General features: G+C 36.0%; 1 protein-coding gene across 9 annotated transcripts in view; it reads right to left on the bottom strand.

Annotated features, from left to right (window-relative positions):
* Nucleotides 1–1,415: 1,415 nt before the first annotated feature.
* Nucleotides 1,416–20,852, bottom strand: part of LOC109044839 (calcineurin-binding protein cabin-1-like) — an 84,930-nt gene continuing 65,493 nt past the window's right edge. For all 9 annotated transcript variants that reach the window (XM_042762747.1, XM_042762746.1, XM_042762751.1 and 6 more), the window contains 5 exons: nt 17,017–17,091; nt 6,967–7,252; nt 5,350–5,505; nt 4,110–4,294; nt 1,416–3,907 (listed from right to left, as the gene is read on the bottom strand). In XM_042762747.1, the coding sequence (XP_042618681.1) occupies nt 3,764–3,907; nt 4,110–4,294; nt 5,350–5,505; nt 6,967–7,252; nt 17,017–17,091 (846 nt within the window). In that variant the 3' untranslated portion in view covers nt 1,416–3,763. The remainder of the gene's footprint in view (nt 3,908–4,109; nt 4,295–5,349; nt 5,506–6,966; nt 7,253–17,016; nt 17,092–20,852) is intronic.

Genomic DNA, 20,852 nt, shown 5'->3' with positions numbered 1-20,852 from the left:
GTGTCTATGCAATGAATGGAAGAATGGAAACTGGTCTGTAGTTTTCTAAAAATGCTGGATTTAGAGAGGGTTTCTTAATCAGTGGGGTTACCCAAACCTGCTTAAATGCTTTGGGAAATGTACCAGTGTTGATAATAGGGCCTTTTGCACCGCTTTAATTCTAGAACTAAATGCACAGTACTAAAGTTTTGTGCAAACTATTTCCCAGTACCATTTAAAGGGTTGCATTCGCACCGACAGTGTGTACTAGGAAGTGACATAAACCGGTCGACAGCTACTTCATTTGTGGTGGCGTTCAACAACGAAAACAAAGAAGACCAACGTTAACAACAGGAAGATGGAGGATCCTGTGAACGGAGCTGTGTTTTTGTTGTCTCTCGCGGGTTTCAGAATAATAGACATGGAATGTCTACGTGTACGTAAAGCGATTGAAAAAATGGAAAGGAGGACTAAGAATCTCTAATGACTGGCAGTGCTACATTTTCTACAAGTGCCTGCACTTCAGCGTCCGTCCATCTATCGCTGTTCATCATACTTGCAAAATAAGTTGACACCCCATCAGCAAGAAGTTATTAACAAAATGTTATTAAAAAAACAAGATGTTATTTTGTTCTAACAAAATTTAGTATAGGTGTTTGTATGAAAGTTACTGATGAATCAAGATTATTTTGTGAAAACGTCAGAAAATTGTTGAAATTCACACGCTTAGTGAATGAGACCCATTCTCCTTCTAGAGAGCATCTGGAGCAAGTTGCATAAACACTATATTAGACTGAACTAGTCTGACCAAAGGGTAGTCTTATTTTCTGGATTATTTTCTAACATGTCTAGAGACATTTTCATTCAAATTAGGCCAATATAGTTAACGTAACTGTCTTTAAAAAGTTACGACCAACTCTAGACTAAGTCTAGTCTAGTCTAAGTGGTTTACGCAAGTGGCCACTGGTGGACAAAAATCTGTGTAGTGCAGGATGAATCATGCATCATGAATCAATGCTCTTTTTAACACTAAAGTAAATTTTGACTATGTTTAAAAGTCACTGTAATAGAAGTAGCGCAAGTACTGAAAGATCTTTTTCTCCAGATTGTGACATACTTCCAAAAGAGATCATGGAAAAATAAAGAAATGTAGAGCAGGACTTGATTCAATCCACTGGTTGTTGACTGGATGGAAGCAGATCTGAACATGAGCTTGCAGTTGAGTTTCAACTGATTAAATGATTGGAAAAGTTCTGCAATCGTCACCAGAGAGGTCTGTCATTTCAACAAACGATACCCTCATTACATTTTGATTAAAAATTAAAAGGTTAAACTGTTTTTATAAATATATACTTGAACATGCATTCACGAAACAGTGATTTCATAATAATTTTGATTTCATAAGGTCTTTGTAATCTAAAAAAAACAAACAAAGATCAGGTAAAAATGTTTAAGTGTATTTTTGGTTTTGTGATATCATCAGTGCAGCAAGTCAGAAATATCAACCTTCTCAGAAAAAAAATTAAAAAGGCCTGAGGACAGTAATACCTCATAAATTTCCAAATAGCACAGAAAACCTCACATCTCTAGAGACAAGAGGATATATCCATCTCTGCCGCCGTCTTACATTCTTAACACAAGCATAGGAGAAAGCATACAAAAGACAACAACAAACAAAATATTATTTTACAAAGAGCAAAAAATAGAAACATCTCTTTATCTGTTTACAGGTAGTTTGGTCACACATGTTCATTGCATCAACACATCTCTGTCTTTTCTTCTTATATTGAAAAATTCTGCACTCAAAAAAATACTGGTAGCTATTTATCCATCTACAAATAGAAAACGTTCGGTAAAAAACATTCCTCCGTCTAAATTTTTCTTAATAACTGAACTGGAAATGATCTGGTGGGGAAACATGACCAGCACCATGACCAGAAAGTCATTCACTTGAAAAGAAAATCACCAATGTCCAGTCAGACATGCTCTTAATGCTCCAAGATAAAGCAGTGCTACTACAAACTGAAACAAAATTTCACATCAAGAACATAACCTCAGTATAACTAATGTCTGGGCACTTTACTTTGGTTAAAGGGACAGTTTAGCCATAAAGTAAGTGTCTGTCTTTATTTTCTTACCATCTTGTCATTATAAACTCCAAAAGGAGATGTTTGGTAGAATGTTAATGCTTCTCTTTCCCATACAATGAATGTGAATGTTGACAAAAGGCTAGAGTAAGGAACATACCAAAATGCAACTCATTAGTCACTGAAAATCTGATGTTTACATGCCCCATATTATAACAAATGTCAATGAGAGAAAATAACTACTTACATTTCAGTCTGTTCCTCTCGCAAAAGTATCTAATGGCTTGGAATATAGTGTACAATGTCATACACACTATGCTTTTTAAATTTTTGGATCCTGACAGCCTTTGGTCTCCATCCACTTTCATTGTATGGAAAAGAACAGCATGAACGTTCTGCTAAATTTCTCCTTTTGTGTTCCACAAATGAAAAGGAAGTAATACAGGTTAGGAGTGTAGTAAATGATAAAAAACTGCCAAATTTGGGGTGACCTTTCCATTTAACCATTTAAAGGTTATTTTAAAAAAGCCAAAAATAAGGGATCAGCACCATTTTTTAGGCCTTTTCACATTTTTTCATCTTGGCGTAATCCTTGAAAAAATACAAATAAAACATCAAATCAATTCTTCCGTAGCTAGTTATATCACATTCACATTTCAATTGTGATATGAATGATAATCACATCTTCTCAGTGCTGGTGACGAGGCTGACATGCTTCACCCTTTCAGCCACTGCTGTTTATCATCCTCAAATGGAAATGTTATAGAACTACAAATGAAAACATGAAATCAGGTCAAAAATGAGAGTCACGAACAGTACTACAACTGAAATGGAACTTGTGGTGGCTTAAATACTCCAAAGTTTGCTATTTTCACAACCAACAGATTACCAATACAGTAAATATCTAAACTGAAATCTTGTGGTGCTGTGAAGAATCATAAATCTGTAGAACTCCCCTTTAAAAAAGCCAATAGCTAAAGCATGGACAACCGATCAAGCATGAAGCTCCATGTGCACTGTTCGTGTAGGCAGCAGAGCTCTGAAAAAAGAAGTCAAAGCATACTCAGGAAAACAGAGATACATGTCCACACGGATGTAAAAAAAACGGTCACGTTTGCATGCTGACGTCTCGAGGTGATATTCCACGTTTGGTTGCAATGCCACTGAAACTTGGCAGTGATATGACTCGCGTTTATTTTACACTGCTGAACTGACCAAACGTTAAGCACAATTCCCTTCCTTGTAAATCTGTAAACAAAGTCATCATGGATTTAATGCCCAGGAAACTCTGAGTGAGTAAATTGCATTACACAAACTGTCAATATTACATAATCCATCCTAGGAAATGATTTTGTACTGACTTTGCATGATTCCACTGTGGTTTAGCTGTGAGCATCATTTTCGTAACTGCTAGAGTAAAAATGGCACTTTGCAGGATTGTACACAACAAAAAAACAGCAGAACGACATAAATACCCAGTCCATGCTTAGCAGCAGAAAAGCAAAACCAACAGGACACAAGTGCCAGGGTAGGAAAAAGCCCTTTCGCTGAAAACCGTGCATATAGCGGAGAAATCGCGCTATAGAAAAACAGACCAAGACAAAACCGTCAACAATTAGCTGCAGCTCCACGATTAAAAAAAAAAGGAGATTTTGCTTCAGAGCTCAGCTTGAGAGTTCGGCTCAAAGCTTGACAGTTCAAATGTCCATGTAGTCATCTTCCTCATCCGACTCGCTTTCAAGAGAGGACTCCTGACTCGATGTCTCTTGCACCTCTAAAGCGGGCTGAGCCAGAGTGTCTTTCTTCACGTTAGCTGCCGACTGAGAGGACAGGATCACATTCTGATGAAAAAAAATAAAAACAGACAAAGAGAACATTTTAAAAGAGCATCTGATGATCTACAGTGTCCCCCAAAAAATGTGTGTTCAAAAAAGTGTTCAATATGTTTTGAGTCATTGCATCTGTTGATGTGTCAATATCGCAAAGAACTTATCTGCTTTACTCTGAAATAGGAATGAGTATCAGTGACGCAAAAATACCAACCTTGAGTTTTTGTTTGGTTTCCTCAGAGATGCTACCTTTCGGGGAGAGCAGGGTGGGCGTGGGGGGCGTGACTGTTATCTCTGGCGGGAATTTAGTGACTGTGGAGGGGATCACCAGTTTGGGCATGTTGGGAGGAATTCTGGACCGGATGCGACTTGCGTCTCCCTGCTTTGACTGGTCACTTTCTGTAAACAAAAAAGTAATTTCTTAGTTTAGATGGCTTTATTATTATTCTAAAAATGTAGAAAATTCAAGTAGAGAATAAGTAGGTGTTATATATTTATTTTAATTATTGCATTAATTATTTCTATTTAAATATCAAATATGTATATTTACAATAATATATTTGGAGCACAAAAACAGTCTTAAGTCGCTGGGGTATATTTGTAGCAATAGCCAAAAATACATTGTATGGATCAAAATGATAGATTTTATGCCAAAAATCATTAAGATATGTAAAGTAAAGATCATGTTCCATGAAGATATTTTGTAAATTTCCTACTGTAAATATATCAAAACTTAATTTTTGATTAGTAATATGCATTGTTAAGAACTTCATTTGGACAACTTTAAAGGTGATTTTCTCAATATTTAGATTTTTTGCACCCTCAGATTCCAGATTTTCAAATAGTTGCATCTCTGCCACATATTGTCTGATCCTAATAAACCATACATCAATGCAAAGCTTATTTATTCAACTTTCAGACGATGTATACATCTCAATTTCGAAAAATTGACCCTTATCACTGGTTCTGTGGTCCAGGGTCACATATTTATTCATTACACTAACATTTAAAAGTTTGGGGTTGGTAAGATTTAAAAAAAATATATATATATATATTCTCTTACGCTCATCAAAGTTGCATATATTTGATCAGAAAGAGTAAAAACAGTAATATTATTACAATTTCAAATAACTGTTTTCTATTTGAAAATATTTCAAAATGTATTTTATTCCTGTGATCAAAGCTGCATTTTCAGCATCATAACTGTAGTCTTCAGTATCAGATGATCCTTCAGAAATCATTCTAATATGATGATTTGCTGCTCAAGAAAGATTTCTTATTATTTTAAGTGTTGAATCAGTTGTGCTGCACAAGAGCGGCATTTTGTAACACTATGAATGTCTTTACTGCCACCTTGGCATCCAAGTTAATGCATCCCTGCTGAATAAAAGTGCTCATTGCTTTAAAAAAAAAAACAAATCTCAAAAAACTTCTCAAATGTGAGCAGATGTTACCTGTGCTGGTTTGTGTTGAGCAGGACGGGGGCTCGTGAGCGGCCCACTCCTGTGTGCTGTGAATCTGAGAGACGGTGGTCATCTTCATCTGCTGGCACAGATGGGACTCCTGCTGGCGGTACAGCAGACCCTCAGTAACCGGCTCCTCTCTGTCCTCTACACACACAGACACATCAGAGACACATCATTTGACAAAACGTCTCATGAGGTAAATTAATTTTGACGAGGGTTATATGGTACAAACTGTGACTACATTTCACACAAATGTGATTATGTAGTAGTGCATGCACTTTCATTTGGCCTCAAGGACACACACGGGGCCCTTCAGCCGTATACATGCACACTTAACACAATCATGTACTTGGGCACTTCATCCTTGTTTCCTTAGCAACTGAGCATGAAGCACAGAACACATCAGTCTAAACTAGACACAGCGAACACACCCGTCTGAGTGTGTATCTTAGAGGGAGTGAGACAGACACAACTTGCTCTATTAGTAATGACATTTTTTGGTGAAGTTATAAGCTGCATGTTGTTGCCCAACATGCAGCGGTTACATAAAGTGTAAATTATTAACAGAATGTACAATTTCATGAACAAACACGCCCTCTGCTGGACACATGCAGAGTGTCAACCAAAGCAGCATCTACTAAAAGGGGCATGTTTGAAATAATATACAGGTACTACCATACTACTTTATTTTAGTATGCACTATGCAGTGTACTGTGCATAGTCCGTAACTTTTCAGTATGCATACAATACCCACATGACCTACTAGCTTTGTGTAGTATACAACGGAGCAAATTTCATGGAATAATGTATCCCACAATGCAATGCTCTCAACTTGTCCTTAAAAGTGTGATTAATTACTTTTTTCTTTTTATTATTCTCATTGTTTGTTGGGACTGTCAAATGTAAAGTTTATAAAATTGAAATAAAAATGCAAAACAACCATATTTACCATTCAAGTTTGGGGCTGGCATTTATTTGATCAGAAATACAGTAATAATATTATTACAATTTAAAATGTTTTTAGTTGAATATATTTTCAAATGTAATTTATTCCTGTGATCAAAGCTGAATTTTCAGCATCATTACTCCAGTCTTCAGTGTCACATGATCCTTCAGAAATCATTCTAATATACTGATTTGCTGCTCAAGAAACATTTCTTATTATTATCAATGTTGAAAACAGTTGTGTGGCTTATTATTTTTGTGGAAACAGTGATATTCTTTTCAGGATTCTTTAATGAACAAAGTTTAAAACAATGGCATTTATTTGAAATAAAAAAATTAATCTTGTAACATTGTAAATGTGTTTTATTATCACTGTTGATCAATTTAATGCATCCTTGCTACATAAAATAATTTCTTTCCAAACTTTTAAATGGAAGTGTATTTCTGAGATGATAATTGGACAGCTGATATGTGCACTAATTTAAACCTGTACACTCACTAAATCATGCTGTACTAGAAAGTATACAAATTATATATTGCACAGTATGCAGTGAATAGTACACTATGTAGTATGCCAAGTGTTATGCACAGCAGATTCATTTGTGTGTAAAAATCATTTCTATAATTTCAAAGCAAAAGTAAAGCCTATGGATGCTGTACCTGTGTGAGGCAAGAAGGCCATGCTTGCTATTGGCTGGCTGGGCGTTTTCTGCTGTTGTGATTGGTCGGGTTGGCTGGAGGGCGGGCAGTAGATCTGTGTTGGAGTGCTGTGTGTCTGCGGCTGTATGAGAAGCGGTCGAGGGGTCTTGCTCAGCTTGGCCTCCCCGTCCTGCGTTGGTGCCGTGTACGTGTGCGTGTGGAGGCACGGCGTGGAGAACGATGCGGGGAAGAAGATGTCTCGCTGGTCTTTACTAAACTTAGGAGTGCTGGGTGCATCACTGGAGCTCTGAGAGACAGATGGGACAGAAAACAGTGCCATGAGTTGACGTCATCTCTTTCAATACTTAAATGGAGCCAAAAAAAATAGACAGAAACAAAGATTGAAATAAGTTGATGATGACCTTCTGCTCTTTACTTCTTTGCATTCTTGCGGTCAATAAGAAACCACTCATTATAAATAACCATTATAAATCAAATAAAAATAACAGTTTTCTGTTTGAAAAAAGTGTAATTTATTAAATTTTCAGCATCATTACTCCAGTCTTCAGTGTCACATGATCCTTCAGAAATCAGTATAATGTGCACATTTGTTGCTCAAGAAACACTTTTTTGTTAATTATTATAAATGCTGAAAACAGTTTTTGCTGCTTAATATATTTGTGGAAACCATGATGCATTATTTTTTTCAGGATTCATTAATTTTTTTTTTTAAATTAAAATCTTTTAAAATAAAGTTTTACTGTGACTTTTATTGCATTAATTGTCGCAAATTAATGCATCCTTGTTGAATTAACACATTTCTTTAAATTTTTTACATTTTCAATTTTTTACTGCAAAAAAACAACAACTTTTAAATGTTACTGTATTTCTGAGATGATAACTGGATATCACACAATCAATTATAAGCATATATGTAATGAGGTCATGCTGTTGCATACTACAGTTTTAAAATAAAACATTATAAACCAAACAATATTCATTAAGCAGCATTTTAACTCTTAGAATTAGCAATATAGCCACTAAAACAACCAATCAACAAGCAGGAAACACATTTGCTGAGCAAATATCCAATCAAAAGCTCATGCTTCAGACTTGAACATCCAATCAGCTGTAACCGTGAGGCCTACCTGTGAACTAGTGTTTCGTTTTGCCCTGCGGAGTGCCCTCTATCACAAGATGGACGATTCAGTAGATGCTCAGCAGAACAAGCAAGTGAGCAGGCAAACAAAACTAAACAGCTCTGGGTCCTGTGTGTGTGTGTCTTGAGAGAAGCACTCAGGGACACACTCACAGCTCCACAAACAAACTACACCACAACAGAACCAGCTGTTGCCATAGCAACAAAGCCAAACCACAGCCAATAGCTGATCGAACGACCACGCACTCTCTCTTTCTGCAGAGCTTCGCACTCTTCGTCTCTCTCTCAGAGGTGTTGGACTGGTGCGGTCACATCTTGGTTTTGTGCACCAATGATCAAAAGCTTCCAGTAGGAAGGATGGAAACTTTCATGAAGCTGCAGCATATGATAAAAAAAGAACTAAAGTTTTCTTCAGAAGTAAATATGAGTGGTGCTTGTACGTGTGAAACTAGAACAAGAAAAAAAGTTGCTAAGGTGATCTGGGTGGTTGCTAGGGTGTTGTTAGATGTCTGCTTACCAGCCCAAGTCAAACGACATCACCCCCAAGTTTCTATGAAATTCTGAAGGTCTCTCTTTTAATGCATCTGAGATTTATCATGCACAATTTATCATGCGACAGGTCAAATAATGATTTGCAATATAGCAATGATATTTAGGTTATATTCAGGTAAGATCAGATGTTTTATCAAGCTGTATTTATTTTTACATTTAGATACATACGCAAGGCAGAAGCTACAGAAAAAGGGGGTTTAGAGTTTTCCTCTTGAAGCCTGGACCATTTTTATATTTTGTTTAAAATAAGTATCTACTAAAAACAAACAAATAATGCACATGATCAAAACGCTCTCATCATGAGCAGAAAACAAAGCGAACTAGTAATTTCAGAGTTTATGTTGTCTTTCCTTGCCATCTACAAATAATTTTCAATTATAACAATTATGTTTATTTTAAAATGCTCTTAACATGTTGATTAAAAGTGTAGATGAAAAAATGTCATCACAAACCTGGTTTGCATGGTCAGAGTCAAATATGATAGATAAAAATAACTATATTTAGAGCATTGTTGTTTTCTGTGAAAGTATCAATGCATTTTGTCGCTTGCCATGTTTCTGCTTCTTGTGTGAAAAATAACCATATTATCTGCAGCTCAAAATGGCACTTAAGTGTCTTTATAGCACACACGGGAAGGGCTTGCATGAAGCAGATTTGGCTCCAAATAAACATATTAGAGGAAATAACGCCGAACGAATACGCCGAAACTATATTAGCATAACACTAATGCACAATAATGTTCTGTTTATTATACATCTAAGCTGTCATTACATCTTCTACTGCCTTAAACGCTGAGCTCTTGAAAGCCAGCTGGAGTCTGATTGACCTTTATTGTTCATCAGCTGGAATAAAACATTCTGTAAGTGATTCCAATGATATTGTCCCTCTGAGTCGTTATTGTTATAGCCATGGTTTAAATTTTCAATTAATTAGAACGATAATTAAAACTTTATAGTTAAAGCTGTCCTTGGTGTGAATGAGCCTTAACTCTAAGGTATAACAACACTCAAAAAGTAGTTTATTCCATTATTAGTTAACTAAATGCATAGTAATATGCCAAAAATAAGCAGCCATAACTTTTTTTCCCCAAGCTGACTTTGTTTTTGAGGCTTGACAGAGATTGTATGAGGGAAAATAATTTCCCAAATGAGGTGTCTGGTCTAGCTCACAACTCTGACACTACTTAGTAGAAAAACAAAAATTCATCTCTCAGCCACAATATCTGACCCTTTGTCAACGCGGCAACAAGAATCTGTTCTCAAGCGGAACATTCTGACCACAAGGGGGCCAAGTGGTCACACTAAAGCAGAGGCTAGTCTTCAAACAGTGTTAATGGAGAAGGCGTAGAAATGAAGGAATTCGTTTTCATTTAATGGTAGGCTTCAGTTACACGTGTAGAGTTATGCTCTATGGAGCGCAGGAGGTGCACTGGCACAATCCTGTTACTATGGAAACACTCCTGCTAGGTGCAGCATGCTTTAACATACAAGCAGCACAACCACGTGTTCGGCCGTGTGCACCTATGCACATGAGTGCGTGTGCTTAAATATGGATTAGGCCCTTAACATAATGTACACAAATGTGTATTAGACAACAAAGTGATATAGCAATGAGGCTCTCTGTCAGTTTTGATTTCAATACACAGAAATGTGATTGTGACCTGCAATTTGCATAAGAGGTGGAATTTTGTAATTGTAAGTAAACAGACTGTTGGGGATCCAAACAAGCAAATGGCTGATCATCTGATACAGTAATTATGTAATCTTATAAAAACACAGCCAAACATAAAATAAACTCCTCTTAAATTATTTATTAACCATGGTTTCCTCCTGACCATAGTTAGAGTCATTTTTTGGGAGCGGCATTAGTTAGTCTCTTATCAATGTCACCATGTCACTATGTGACATCACACAGACAGGCCCCTCCCACAACAGTTTAATTGACAGTGGTGTTTCAGCACAGACTGGACTGGCGTCTTTCCTCAGACCCGCCCTGAGTGACTGTCATCAGTCCAGTTTCACTGCTGGAGCAGATGTAGATAAGAATGACTCCTAAGTGATTGAGGTGTTCTGTTGTTGGATGTAATAATGAACACAGCAGTCATCATTTACTCCTGACATCTGAGCCACTGAAGACGCAGTGGTTTACATTTGTTTCTGAAGGGAATGCACCCCTGATCTACATAAATGCGTCTATCTTTGCGCGGATCATTTGTGATCCAGCTTCACCTCCAGGAGAAGTGAGTGTAAAGTTTTTTAATGAATCTTTGCAAATCGCCTTCTTCTAATAATGTGCTAATTAGCGAGTTTCACAATGAATGCACTAAAGTAAACAGTCCCTCAGAGAGCAGCTCGGAAGAGAGGGGTGGGGCCAGCAGAGCTCATTTGCATTTAAAGGAAAATGCTGCAAAACGACTTGCTCTGAAAACAGCTGTTTTTGACAGGGTAAAAAAGGGTGTTGTTTTACACTACCATTGAGAAATTTTAACCAAACTATGTTACAGACTTTTCATTAAGACCCTAAAGAATCATATCAATTTTGCATTGGCAACCCCTCATCCCAGTTTCAACCCGTTTCCACACAAAACGTTCGTAACATCATCTTAAGGGTCTGGTGGAAACATTCCAGTACACCTTGAGACTCAGGATGGTAGCCGCTCGATAACTGGTGTTTTACCCTGAGCTGGGCGAAAAACTTTTTGTGTAAAGAGGGACGAGGTAAAATTAGACACTTGATCTGTCTGTATAACTTTATTTTGAACAGAAGTTGATTATCTCCTTCACCACCGATTTTGCCCTAATACTACGCAGAGGGATGCCTCCGGAAAATGTGTAGCGGTACACATCATAGTTAGTATAAACTGATGCCCAGATAAAAAAAAATAATATATAAAAAAATTATTATAATTATTTTATTTAAAACCAATGTTTTTATATTGTTTAAATTATAAATATATTACCATAGCAAAAATACTATTGCACTGTAAAATAAAAAGTATCTAGTAATAATAATAACTGAATTTAATCTTTATTTTACAGACCAACAGTAAAATTACAATACTAATATTTACAGCTGTCCTTTTTTTTTTAAACAGCTTTCACTATACAGCTTTCATTTTGGTGTGGGACACCTGCGAGACATTTTAAAAGTAGTTGAAAATGCAGCATTTTTCCCTCCAATTGTGCAGAGAACATGCATGGGCAATGCTTCAAATTGGTAAATGTTTATAAGGCCCTGTAACATTCATATGTTCTTGTTCACAGTGAGTTTTCATTTTCCTGTGCACAGTACAAAACAAATTGACCTGTACATTATGAGAAAAGCCACACAGGAGTATGCACCATTTGCAATAGTGAAATATTTGCTCTCTATTCGCTTTTTCTCTTGCACTCTAAAAGACACATGATGACTCAAATGACACCAAACAGCAAACAAAACCATTCATAACCTCTAAAAACAACTGCTCTTCCTGTAGCCTGAAATCACATCTCTAATTTCAAAGCATCTGCAGATGGAGAGAGTGAGAGAGTGAGCGACTCTTTATAGTCAGTGAGCAACAGACAGCACAAAGAGACAGCAACCCACTGACAGCAAGTTAATGAACTCCAAACATGTTAATGGACCTTCAGCAATTACAGCAATTGAGGAATTACAGAGGTTTAAAAGAGGCTGGATGCTGCACAAGTGCTTCAGGAGCAATGGACTTTATGATGAGGGGGTGGTGGAGCCTAGCAGTTAACACTGTGGCAAATAACCATAGGTTTAAACACTGACTTTTACTCATCCCCATGTCATTTTAAACCTGTATGAGCCTCCCCATTAAAAAGTGTCAAAGGGCAAGATATGGACAAAAGTAGAGAGTCGTTCACAATCATCAAGTGCAATAAAGACTGCTGACATACATTTTAACGTTTTGTTTCCTACAATAGATTCTAGAAAAATATCCACCTCATCCAACACTCTTTTTGTTTTCTGACTTATAAAGTATCCCGTTATGCTGTGAGAAAACTCTGCGTATGAATCAAAGCATGAGTGAACTGTCCAAATGAATCAAAAAGAATCGTGAACATTCAGATCTTTTTGCAAACCCAATTAACCGATTAGATTAAAAGAGTGATTCATAGGGCTGCAACAAACGATTATTTTGCTAATCGACTGATCTAACGATTATTAGTACGATAAATCAATTAACTGCTTGTGCATACATCCACATCGCTGTAATCAGATGCTTTTTTAACTGCTGCTTTCACACCGCAGTCAGTTTTTGATGTGTTTATTTTGTTATTGAGAGGAAAGCAAAAATTAAGAATTTGTGTGCTAGTTTTATTATTACAACGTTCTTAATTCGTGGCCATGATTTAATTAAACCTTGTTGATTTAATGACTGTAATAAGTAAATCTAACCAGCACATTAATTAAACTTAAAAAGATGATAAAAGCATGTTGATGTGAGGTGTGTCAGATTTACCTGTAGCTTACTGTATTCATGTGAAAACTTGTTTAATACTCATTGTTTTACCATATTAGTTAAAAATAAATCATCTTTCATAACTACACTGCGCTGACTGACTAGTTGCACCACAATATGTGTTAATATTCTGTTGTTTTGGGATTGTTTTGCAGTGATTAATGAGACGTTTGGCAGTTTTAATAGTTATTCTGCAGGTCTACACCACATACAGTCCATGTTATCATCTGTTAGTTTCTGTCATGTTCTGCATGGCCAATATGAAGTGATGGTGAATTGGCTACATTCAGTAAGCTAACCTCTTCCCGGGTGCCTGTCTACCTTGACAGTGAGGAACAACAGGACATCCTGTTTGCCTATCTGAGAGGAGTACTGGATAGGACACCAACACAACTGAGCTTCACAGATGAAGTGCAGTGCATCGGTGTTGTTCTTTTTCCAGAGGAATGCTGGATCATATCATGTGTTTGTGTGTGTTCTTGCACTTACACAACTTACAAAATGTTAAAGCAAATGTTTCTTATTTAATTCTCTCTCTCTCTCTCAGGAGTTGAAGTCTACAAACATTCTGTCCATGCAGCAGCTGAAAAGGGGGTCTTTTTGTGTTGTTGTATTGTGTCTGACTATATAACTATGATATATATATATATATAATATATATATATATATATATATATATATATATATATATATATATATATATATATATATATACATTCTTGAATCATTCTTGAGTCTTGTGTTTTGCCTCTCTACAACCTTTAAAATATCTGGCTGTAATTTAGTGACTGCAAATGCTGATTCCATCTTTATTTAACCTGATAATGACTAATAACTTAAACTTAAGGGGTTAATCAACATATAGTATATTTAAAAAAAAAAAAACTAAGACTTTTAAGGTAATCCACTTTTTCCATTGTATAAAGGTTAAAATACATTTTTGATTGATATTTTAAGTGTAAATTCATTTGTTTAAATTTAAAATTGTGACTCAAAGCAAGTATTACATACTTAGTAATTAACCTCTGATGCATTTTAAATCAAAAATCACAATTGAAAAAAAAAAATGTTCCTGAGATTCAATATCTTTAATAACATACTTTACAAACATTACTACAAACTAAACCACCACAGTCCTAGAAATGCGGTCCTAGAAATGCAGCCTCCGCTATATCATCCAATTCGGCAGGTGGCGCTGTTGCAAAAAACTAGGGTCCTGGAAATGTGGTCCTAGAAATGCGGTCCAAAAACGGCAGCCTCCAGTTGTGCAGGAACATACTATTGGTTTCAGGTTCGGTTCTGCTCTGTTTGCTCTGAAGCGCTGTCTCTTCATCTCTTGAAATGCATCAGTAGAGCTGAATTACAGTCTTGCGCTACAGCGCCACACTGGTCAAACCACGTTATTGCAGACTCTTACATTAGGTTATATGAGATCAAATGACTACTCGACAACAAAAATATGTCGACAATTTTTTTTTTTGTCAACATTGTCAATAATGTCGACTAATCGTTTCAGTCCTAGTGATTCATTTGCAAAACCGGTGCCACTATTTCTGATTCTAAACAGCTGACAGAAACACACACAACATGATTGCTGAAATGTTGTCTGTATACGGTCATCTCCATCTTCAAAAAATGATTTATCAGTAATGTTTCACTCGGGCTCATGCCTCAGTAAAAAGGGTCAAGCTAAAAAAAACAAACAAACACAATGCAACAAATCGCATGAAACAAAATAATTACTGTATTAATGTATACTCAAACGCACATGAGCACGCCTGGACGAGTTTGACACATGCGCAGTACCACCTATTAGACTCGAGCCATGACTTTTGTGCTCCAGGGGAATATGCCTGTAATAAATGTACTGCAAGTCACAGGATAAAACGTCAGTCAGATGACTAATGAGTAATCAATAACGAAAAAAAGAGTTCAAACAGCCTGAAATTGGATATCTCAAGAAATACACAAGTGTGTCATGACTGTTTGTCTGGTGACTGAATTCAGAACATGTTTCCTTTGACTGGGGTGTTTGAGCAGGTTTGTTAGCGCTCTGCAGTATATCACATACACTGAAGCATTTGTGATGAGCACCCCCCACCCACTCACTCACTCTCTCAAACCAATGCATGAACCCACGCTTCCCACCAACAGGCGCATTTCCTGTTTGACTGCTTGCTTCAGAGCGAGACAACAAAGAAGGGAGACCTGATGAATAAACAAACCACCTCAAACAGTCTGAGGAAAGAGGTTGAGTTCAATTTTAGGGACTCTTTACTAACGCTAGAGTAATGTTCTGTGTGTATGTTCTAATATTGAATGAAACTTTGTTTTTTAACTGAAAAAAAGTATTTTTTTTTCTTTTTATGAAATATGTGAAACATCCTTAAAAAGTCAGAAATAAATAAAATAACTTTTTTTTGTAATTTGTCAACTAAAAAAGTAATACATTTAATAAGTGCATTATTTATATTGTATTAAAACAATAGTAATTTTGCTGTCGTTGCTGTTTTTAGTTCCTCGGTTTCATATACCATCAAAACACAGCATATATACAGTATATATCTTAAAATATATATTTTTTTCTGCATTGCAGGAAAGACAGATAACTGTTTTGTACCTGTTATTCAAATTGGGATAAATAGCTCTGATATTATCTTACAACACCAGCCTAATAATATTGATGCAGATGAAAAATAGCAGAGTTATACAGTGCATCCATAGTTCCCGTGTTGTTTTACACGCTAATGGTGGACTAGCATGGCCGACCTGTCAGTTATCAGACAGAAAACATTGTAGTAATGGCGCATTAGAGCAAAGTACGCAGCAGAGGAGATGAACGGATAGCATGAGTGACAGTGATGTGAAATGAAAGCGATTGAATCGGGGGAAGAGGTGGGGGCTGCTTGAGTGGGTGAGAGATGGAGAGAGTAAAAGAGAGAGAGAGATGAGATGCACAGCAGGGGCTCTTATATGTTTTGCCCAGACTAGTTTCAGCACACTAATGAATGACAAATGAAAAGAGAGAGCGCTCTCATACAGGAGCGAATGAGAGCTGAACATCAGACACACCTGTATGCGTGTCTCTCTGAAGAAAACCCAGTCAGCACGCTCTGGGGATGTTTGGAATGCCATACATGTGTGATAATGTACCTGGTAACCTCAGTTTTTACTGAAATACTGTGACTTTTGATAATATTATTGCGCCCTAAAAGGACATCTTTTTATGACTAATTACAAAACTAATGTCCTCAGAAAGATTAAAACCGATTTTTTTTTTTATTTAATATTCATAAAAGGTATTTAATAATATTTAATATATTACCAGAAACTATATATTCATAGAATAACATTCTAATATAATAATAAACATATATATAATATCATATTAACTTATTAGCATTATATAAAAATAAAGAATAATATATTTTTTGTCACATGTATCCATAATTAACAATTTTAAGAATTTCCATTTCCATTCAACAAACCATATGTTTTAATATTTGAATACTGCATACAGTTGTGCAAGCCATTTTTAATAGTAGTTAGTACTGTGTGTAGTCTATTCCTTACCAAACACAACCTCTGTTTTTCTCTTTTTGCTGCTCAACAGAAGTTTTCATTATTTGAACAGTGAGAGAGATGGAGGGATACTAGCAAAAGGTGCATAATTAATGCTTCTCATAAACGACACAGAAAAGACAGAGTGTGCGTGTGGGAGGGGAGAGAGAAACCTAAAATGAGAAAGAAAGGGGGCAGCACCACAGCCAAATGTGAAAACTGCTGTGTTTCCAACAGAGTGAGCAGAGGAGAGAATATTGGATTTGCATTCCAGAGGGAAAAGCAGCCAGTGTTATTTCCTGGTGTGAGACAGAGAGAGTCTGTGTCCTACCTGTCTTTGTGCCGACGTCGCCATCTGAATCTGGCAGAACTTGAGAGCTTGATCCAATGCTACATCCTCATCCACCTACAGAGAGACAGAAAGTATGAGAAACAACATTAAGAGTTAGATATCATAATCAGACACAACAATACAAAAACAGTCTCTTTAGGCTGACTTGGTTTTATCACATATTAACTGTTTTAATGCTGTTTCATGTCATGTTTACATGTTTAGGGTTTGCAACCAGAACAACCATTCACACAATAATTCAGAAACCTTGAATCATATAAAAGGCCTGATGTCTCCTCTTCGGCTGTGGTAATGTCATGTAAAAGCAGTCAATTTCTGTCATCCGATTAGTCAGTGTTAATTTTGAACTTTATTTTTTCTTCATGAATTTGCAAAAGAATAATTAGTGAATTAATGTACAGATTAGATACTTTACTGTAGGGCTGGGTGGTATATCAAGTTTGTATGATATATCAATATTTTTTTTTTTTTATAAGTGATATGGTATGAGGCTATACTTCCTCCATATACAGTAGTTTGATATGAGAGCAGAAGACTCAAAGAGTGAGCTGCTGCGGGGAAAGTGCATGACATGAGACATGCTTATATTAAGGGCTTTAAAATAACTGGTAAGATTTAGTTAATATGTATAGTTTAAATCAGTTTGCCTGGTCAGATGCTCTGACAGACTCATGTGCTGCTGACAGAGAGGCTACTTGTGCTGTTCAATGCGTTTGAGATGTGCTGTTTTCCTCAGTGGATAAATTACATTTCACAGGTATATTCTCCAACTGTAAGTCATGGACATATTTCCATTTTGCTGTCAGGAGCAGATGAGCCTACTGTATGCGATTCTCCACTAAACTGCACAGACTTCAGTGAACGTGCGCTGCCTAAAATATACATGTCACTAAAATATTGTTAGTTGGACAATAAATGTGCCATGTGTAGAATTTTAAACCCAAAAGTAGGCTAAGTGTGTTTTATGATAGCAATAACTGTAAAGTGACTTTTGTAATGGGGTAATCAAAATATAATGCAACTAACCTGTGCTTTAGTTTTTATTTCTATTCATTTTTAGTTCAGTGAACTTAACTTCTGCTTTAAATAGCATTGTTTTTGTTTTTAGATTATAATGTTACAATGTTAGAATGTAATTTGATTTTAGCCCCTTTTTTGTACATAATATATAACATAGCATACAAGGTTAATTTAAATAAATTTGTTTTCATTGCTTTTAAACAATGTTTCATTGGACAAAACTGGACAGTATGTATAAAAATAAAAATAAAAAAATTAGAAAAATGTAGAATATCGCAATTCAGCCACAAATTACAGAGATGTGATTTTTTTGGCCTTATCTACTGTTATATAAGCACCAAAGGCGCACATGGATCCATTTTTTGACATTATAAGCCTTGGAATAGAAAAAAAATCATTTCTGAGTCTGATGATGTAGTTCAGAGCAGAATCATCTTGTCATCTCGTAATTATGGTAATTCAAAAACAATATGAACAAGATAAGAAAAAAAAAATCCAGAAATTTAATGCGAATATACAATAAAAAAGAGCTTGATATAGACATACTCGTTCACAACACAAATCTCTCACTCCAGACCACCCAGACCCATGAGCACTTTAATGTCACTGCCCACGTTTACATATAACTGTCCATTCAGGAACATGAGAGAGGCGTTGTTACTCATTTCATATGCAAAGAGGTCAGTGAATCATTCAGCGAGGTAACTGACATATAAAAGATAAAGTTCACGTACAACTAAATCATGACCATTTTAGTACAAGCAACATTCAATTATAAGTCGACTTAAAGGGATAGTTTTTTTTTCAGGATCCTTTGATGTATAGAAAGTTCAAAAGAACGGTATTTATGTAGGAAAATTCTGTCATCATTCTGTCTTGCGTCGTCACAATCGTTCCATCGTTTATTCATATCTAAACATTGATCAATGCACATACATGGAGCACATCAAATATGGTCAATAGAAACTCAACCGTATTTGATGAGAACAGACCTCATTGGTTATCAAATGTAGAGCAAGCATGTTTAAGCTTCCTTTCACCATACTGGATGTGCTTTAACCTCTTATGTGCCACCGGCCCACTGGTGGGCCCGTTGGCGCTCTTTTTTCATTGTCTTTTTTCTCTGTCACATATCTTAGTAATACTCATTATTTACATATCACTTGAAAACTTAAAACCTCAAAATTCATCCTGTGAAAACCATTTTAAAAATTGGACATTGCGTTACCATGGAAATCGTACTTTAATATCTTTTGGCAGTCTCCTTCCCCTTAGTGGGTGGAGTCAGGTGTCATATTATAAAATGTATTATGGACTTTTAGAATGAAAACTTTTTATAATCTTGACAAAATACATATTGTCGGAAAGGTCTGAGTCTCAAGATTCCATATTTGGTGGTTATTTTGTGATAGACGTGATATTGACAGAGATATTTAGACATTTGTGACAGAAAAATGCATTATAAAAATTCCGTGGCGTTTGTGATGGCACCCGGTGGCTGTTTGTGGTATAACGCCCTCCAACAATTTAAGTTTGAATAGTGCCTCAGGAACCTCAATTTTTTTTATATCAACTTCAAATTTGGAAAATACCTTATTTTGGAACATAACTTATCCAACCTTAGGTCTTCCAAAGTGTCCATGAATTATAACAATTTAAGTTTGAATAGTGCACTTTCACATCTATATTCAAAAATGGGGGGTGGCACTTAAAGGGTTAAAGAAGAACTGAAGTCTCAACATAAGAATGAATAAATGACAGAATTTACATTTTTGGATTAACTTTTACGTTTAAGTCTATTTGTCACAAAATGTATTATATGGTTTCAAAATACTGCAAACAGTTTTATGGATCACTTTTATCAATTGTTTGAAAGCTTCAGTTAGCTTGGAAAACAACAATCTCTTGTGTTTCACAGAAGAAAGAAAGTTATATGACGATGACTAAACTGAGGAACTATCATTTTTGGGTGAACAACCCAACTTAACTCTTCTTTTATCTTATTAAAACTACCCAATACTAAAACTTGGTAATAAAGCACTAAAAAAGAGCCTGAATTAACAAAGAGCGTTAATGAACACCTCATTGAATTCTGAAGGTAAACATGAAGTCTATTCAAGAAAATAGCCCCCAGAAACAGTCCTATCACTCATTAGCCAGTGTGTGTGCGAAAGCCAAGTAACCTGCCAGAAAAGCTCTCAGAAATCAGTCGATGATGATTTCTGGAAGAAGAGACCCACGCTAATGAAGGACCTTAATCAGATAATCAACTAATATGGAATAAAAAGCAGTAAACACACATACACAAACCAAGGCAGAGGTCCCGAGAGGATGCAGAAGGAACAAAGAATCGCTACCAGCGCTACGATATGCCAAAATGTGCAGATGGTGTTATGAAGTCCTGAAAATGAACAAGCCAAAACAAAGTTCTGTCCGTACAAAACACCAAGAACTTACACAAATAAATAAAATATGCTAGTTTAAAGCAGTATAAATAAAACCAACCATCATTTTGCTTCAGAAACACACAAGTCATATGTACTATTTTTATGTTTCATTTTTTTTTTTTTTTTCGTCATTTTGAACCCAGACCTAGTCACTTTCATGGAAACCGGCGGCCAGGATTTTTTTTTTTTTTTCAGAATGTCTTATTATGTCTTCAACTGTGTCATACAAGTTTACAACATGACTGAGTAAATGATAACAAGTGTTTCATTTTCTGGTTAACTAGCCCTTTAAAATATGGCTGATTAGACAAGTTCTGAAGCTCTTGTTGATTTTTTAGATCCTCTCAA

Source organism: Cyprinus carpio, chromosome A8 (assembly GCF_018340385.1).
Source record: "Cyprinus carpio isolate SPL01 chromosome A8, ASM1834038v1, whole genome shotgun sequence".
NCBI lineage: Eukaryota > Metazoa > Chordata > Actinopteri > Cypriniformes > Cyprinidae > Cyprinus > Cyprinus carpio.
The sequence above is the reverse complement of the archived record's forward strand: the minus strand, read 5'-3'. Positions and strand labels throughout refer to the sequence as shown.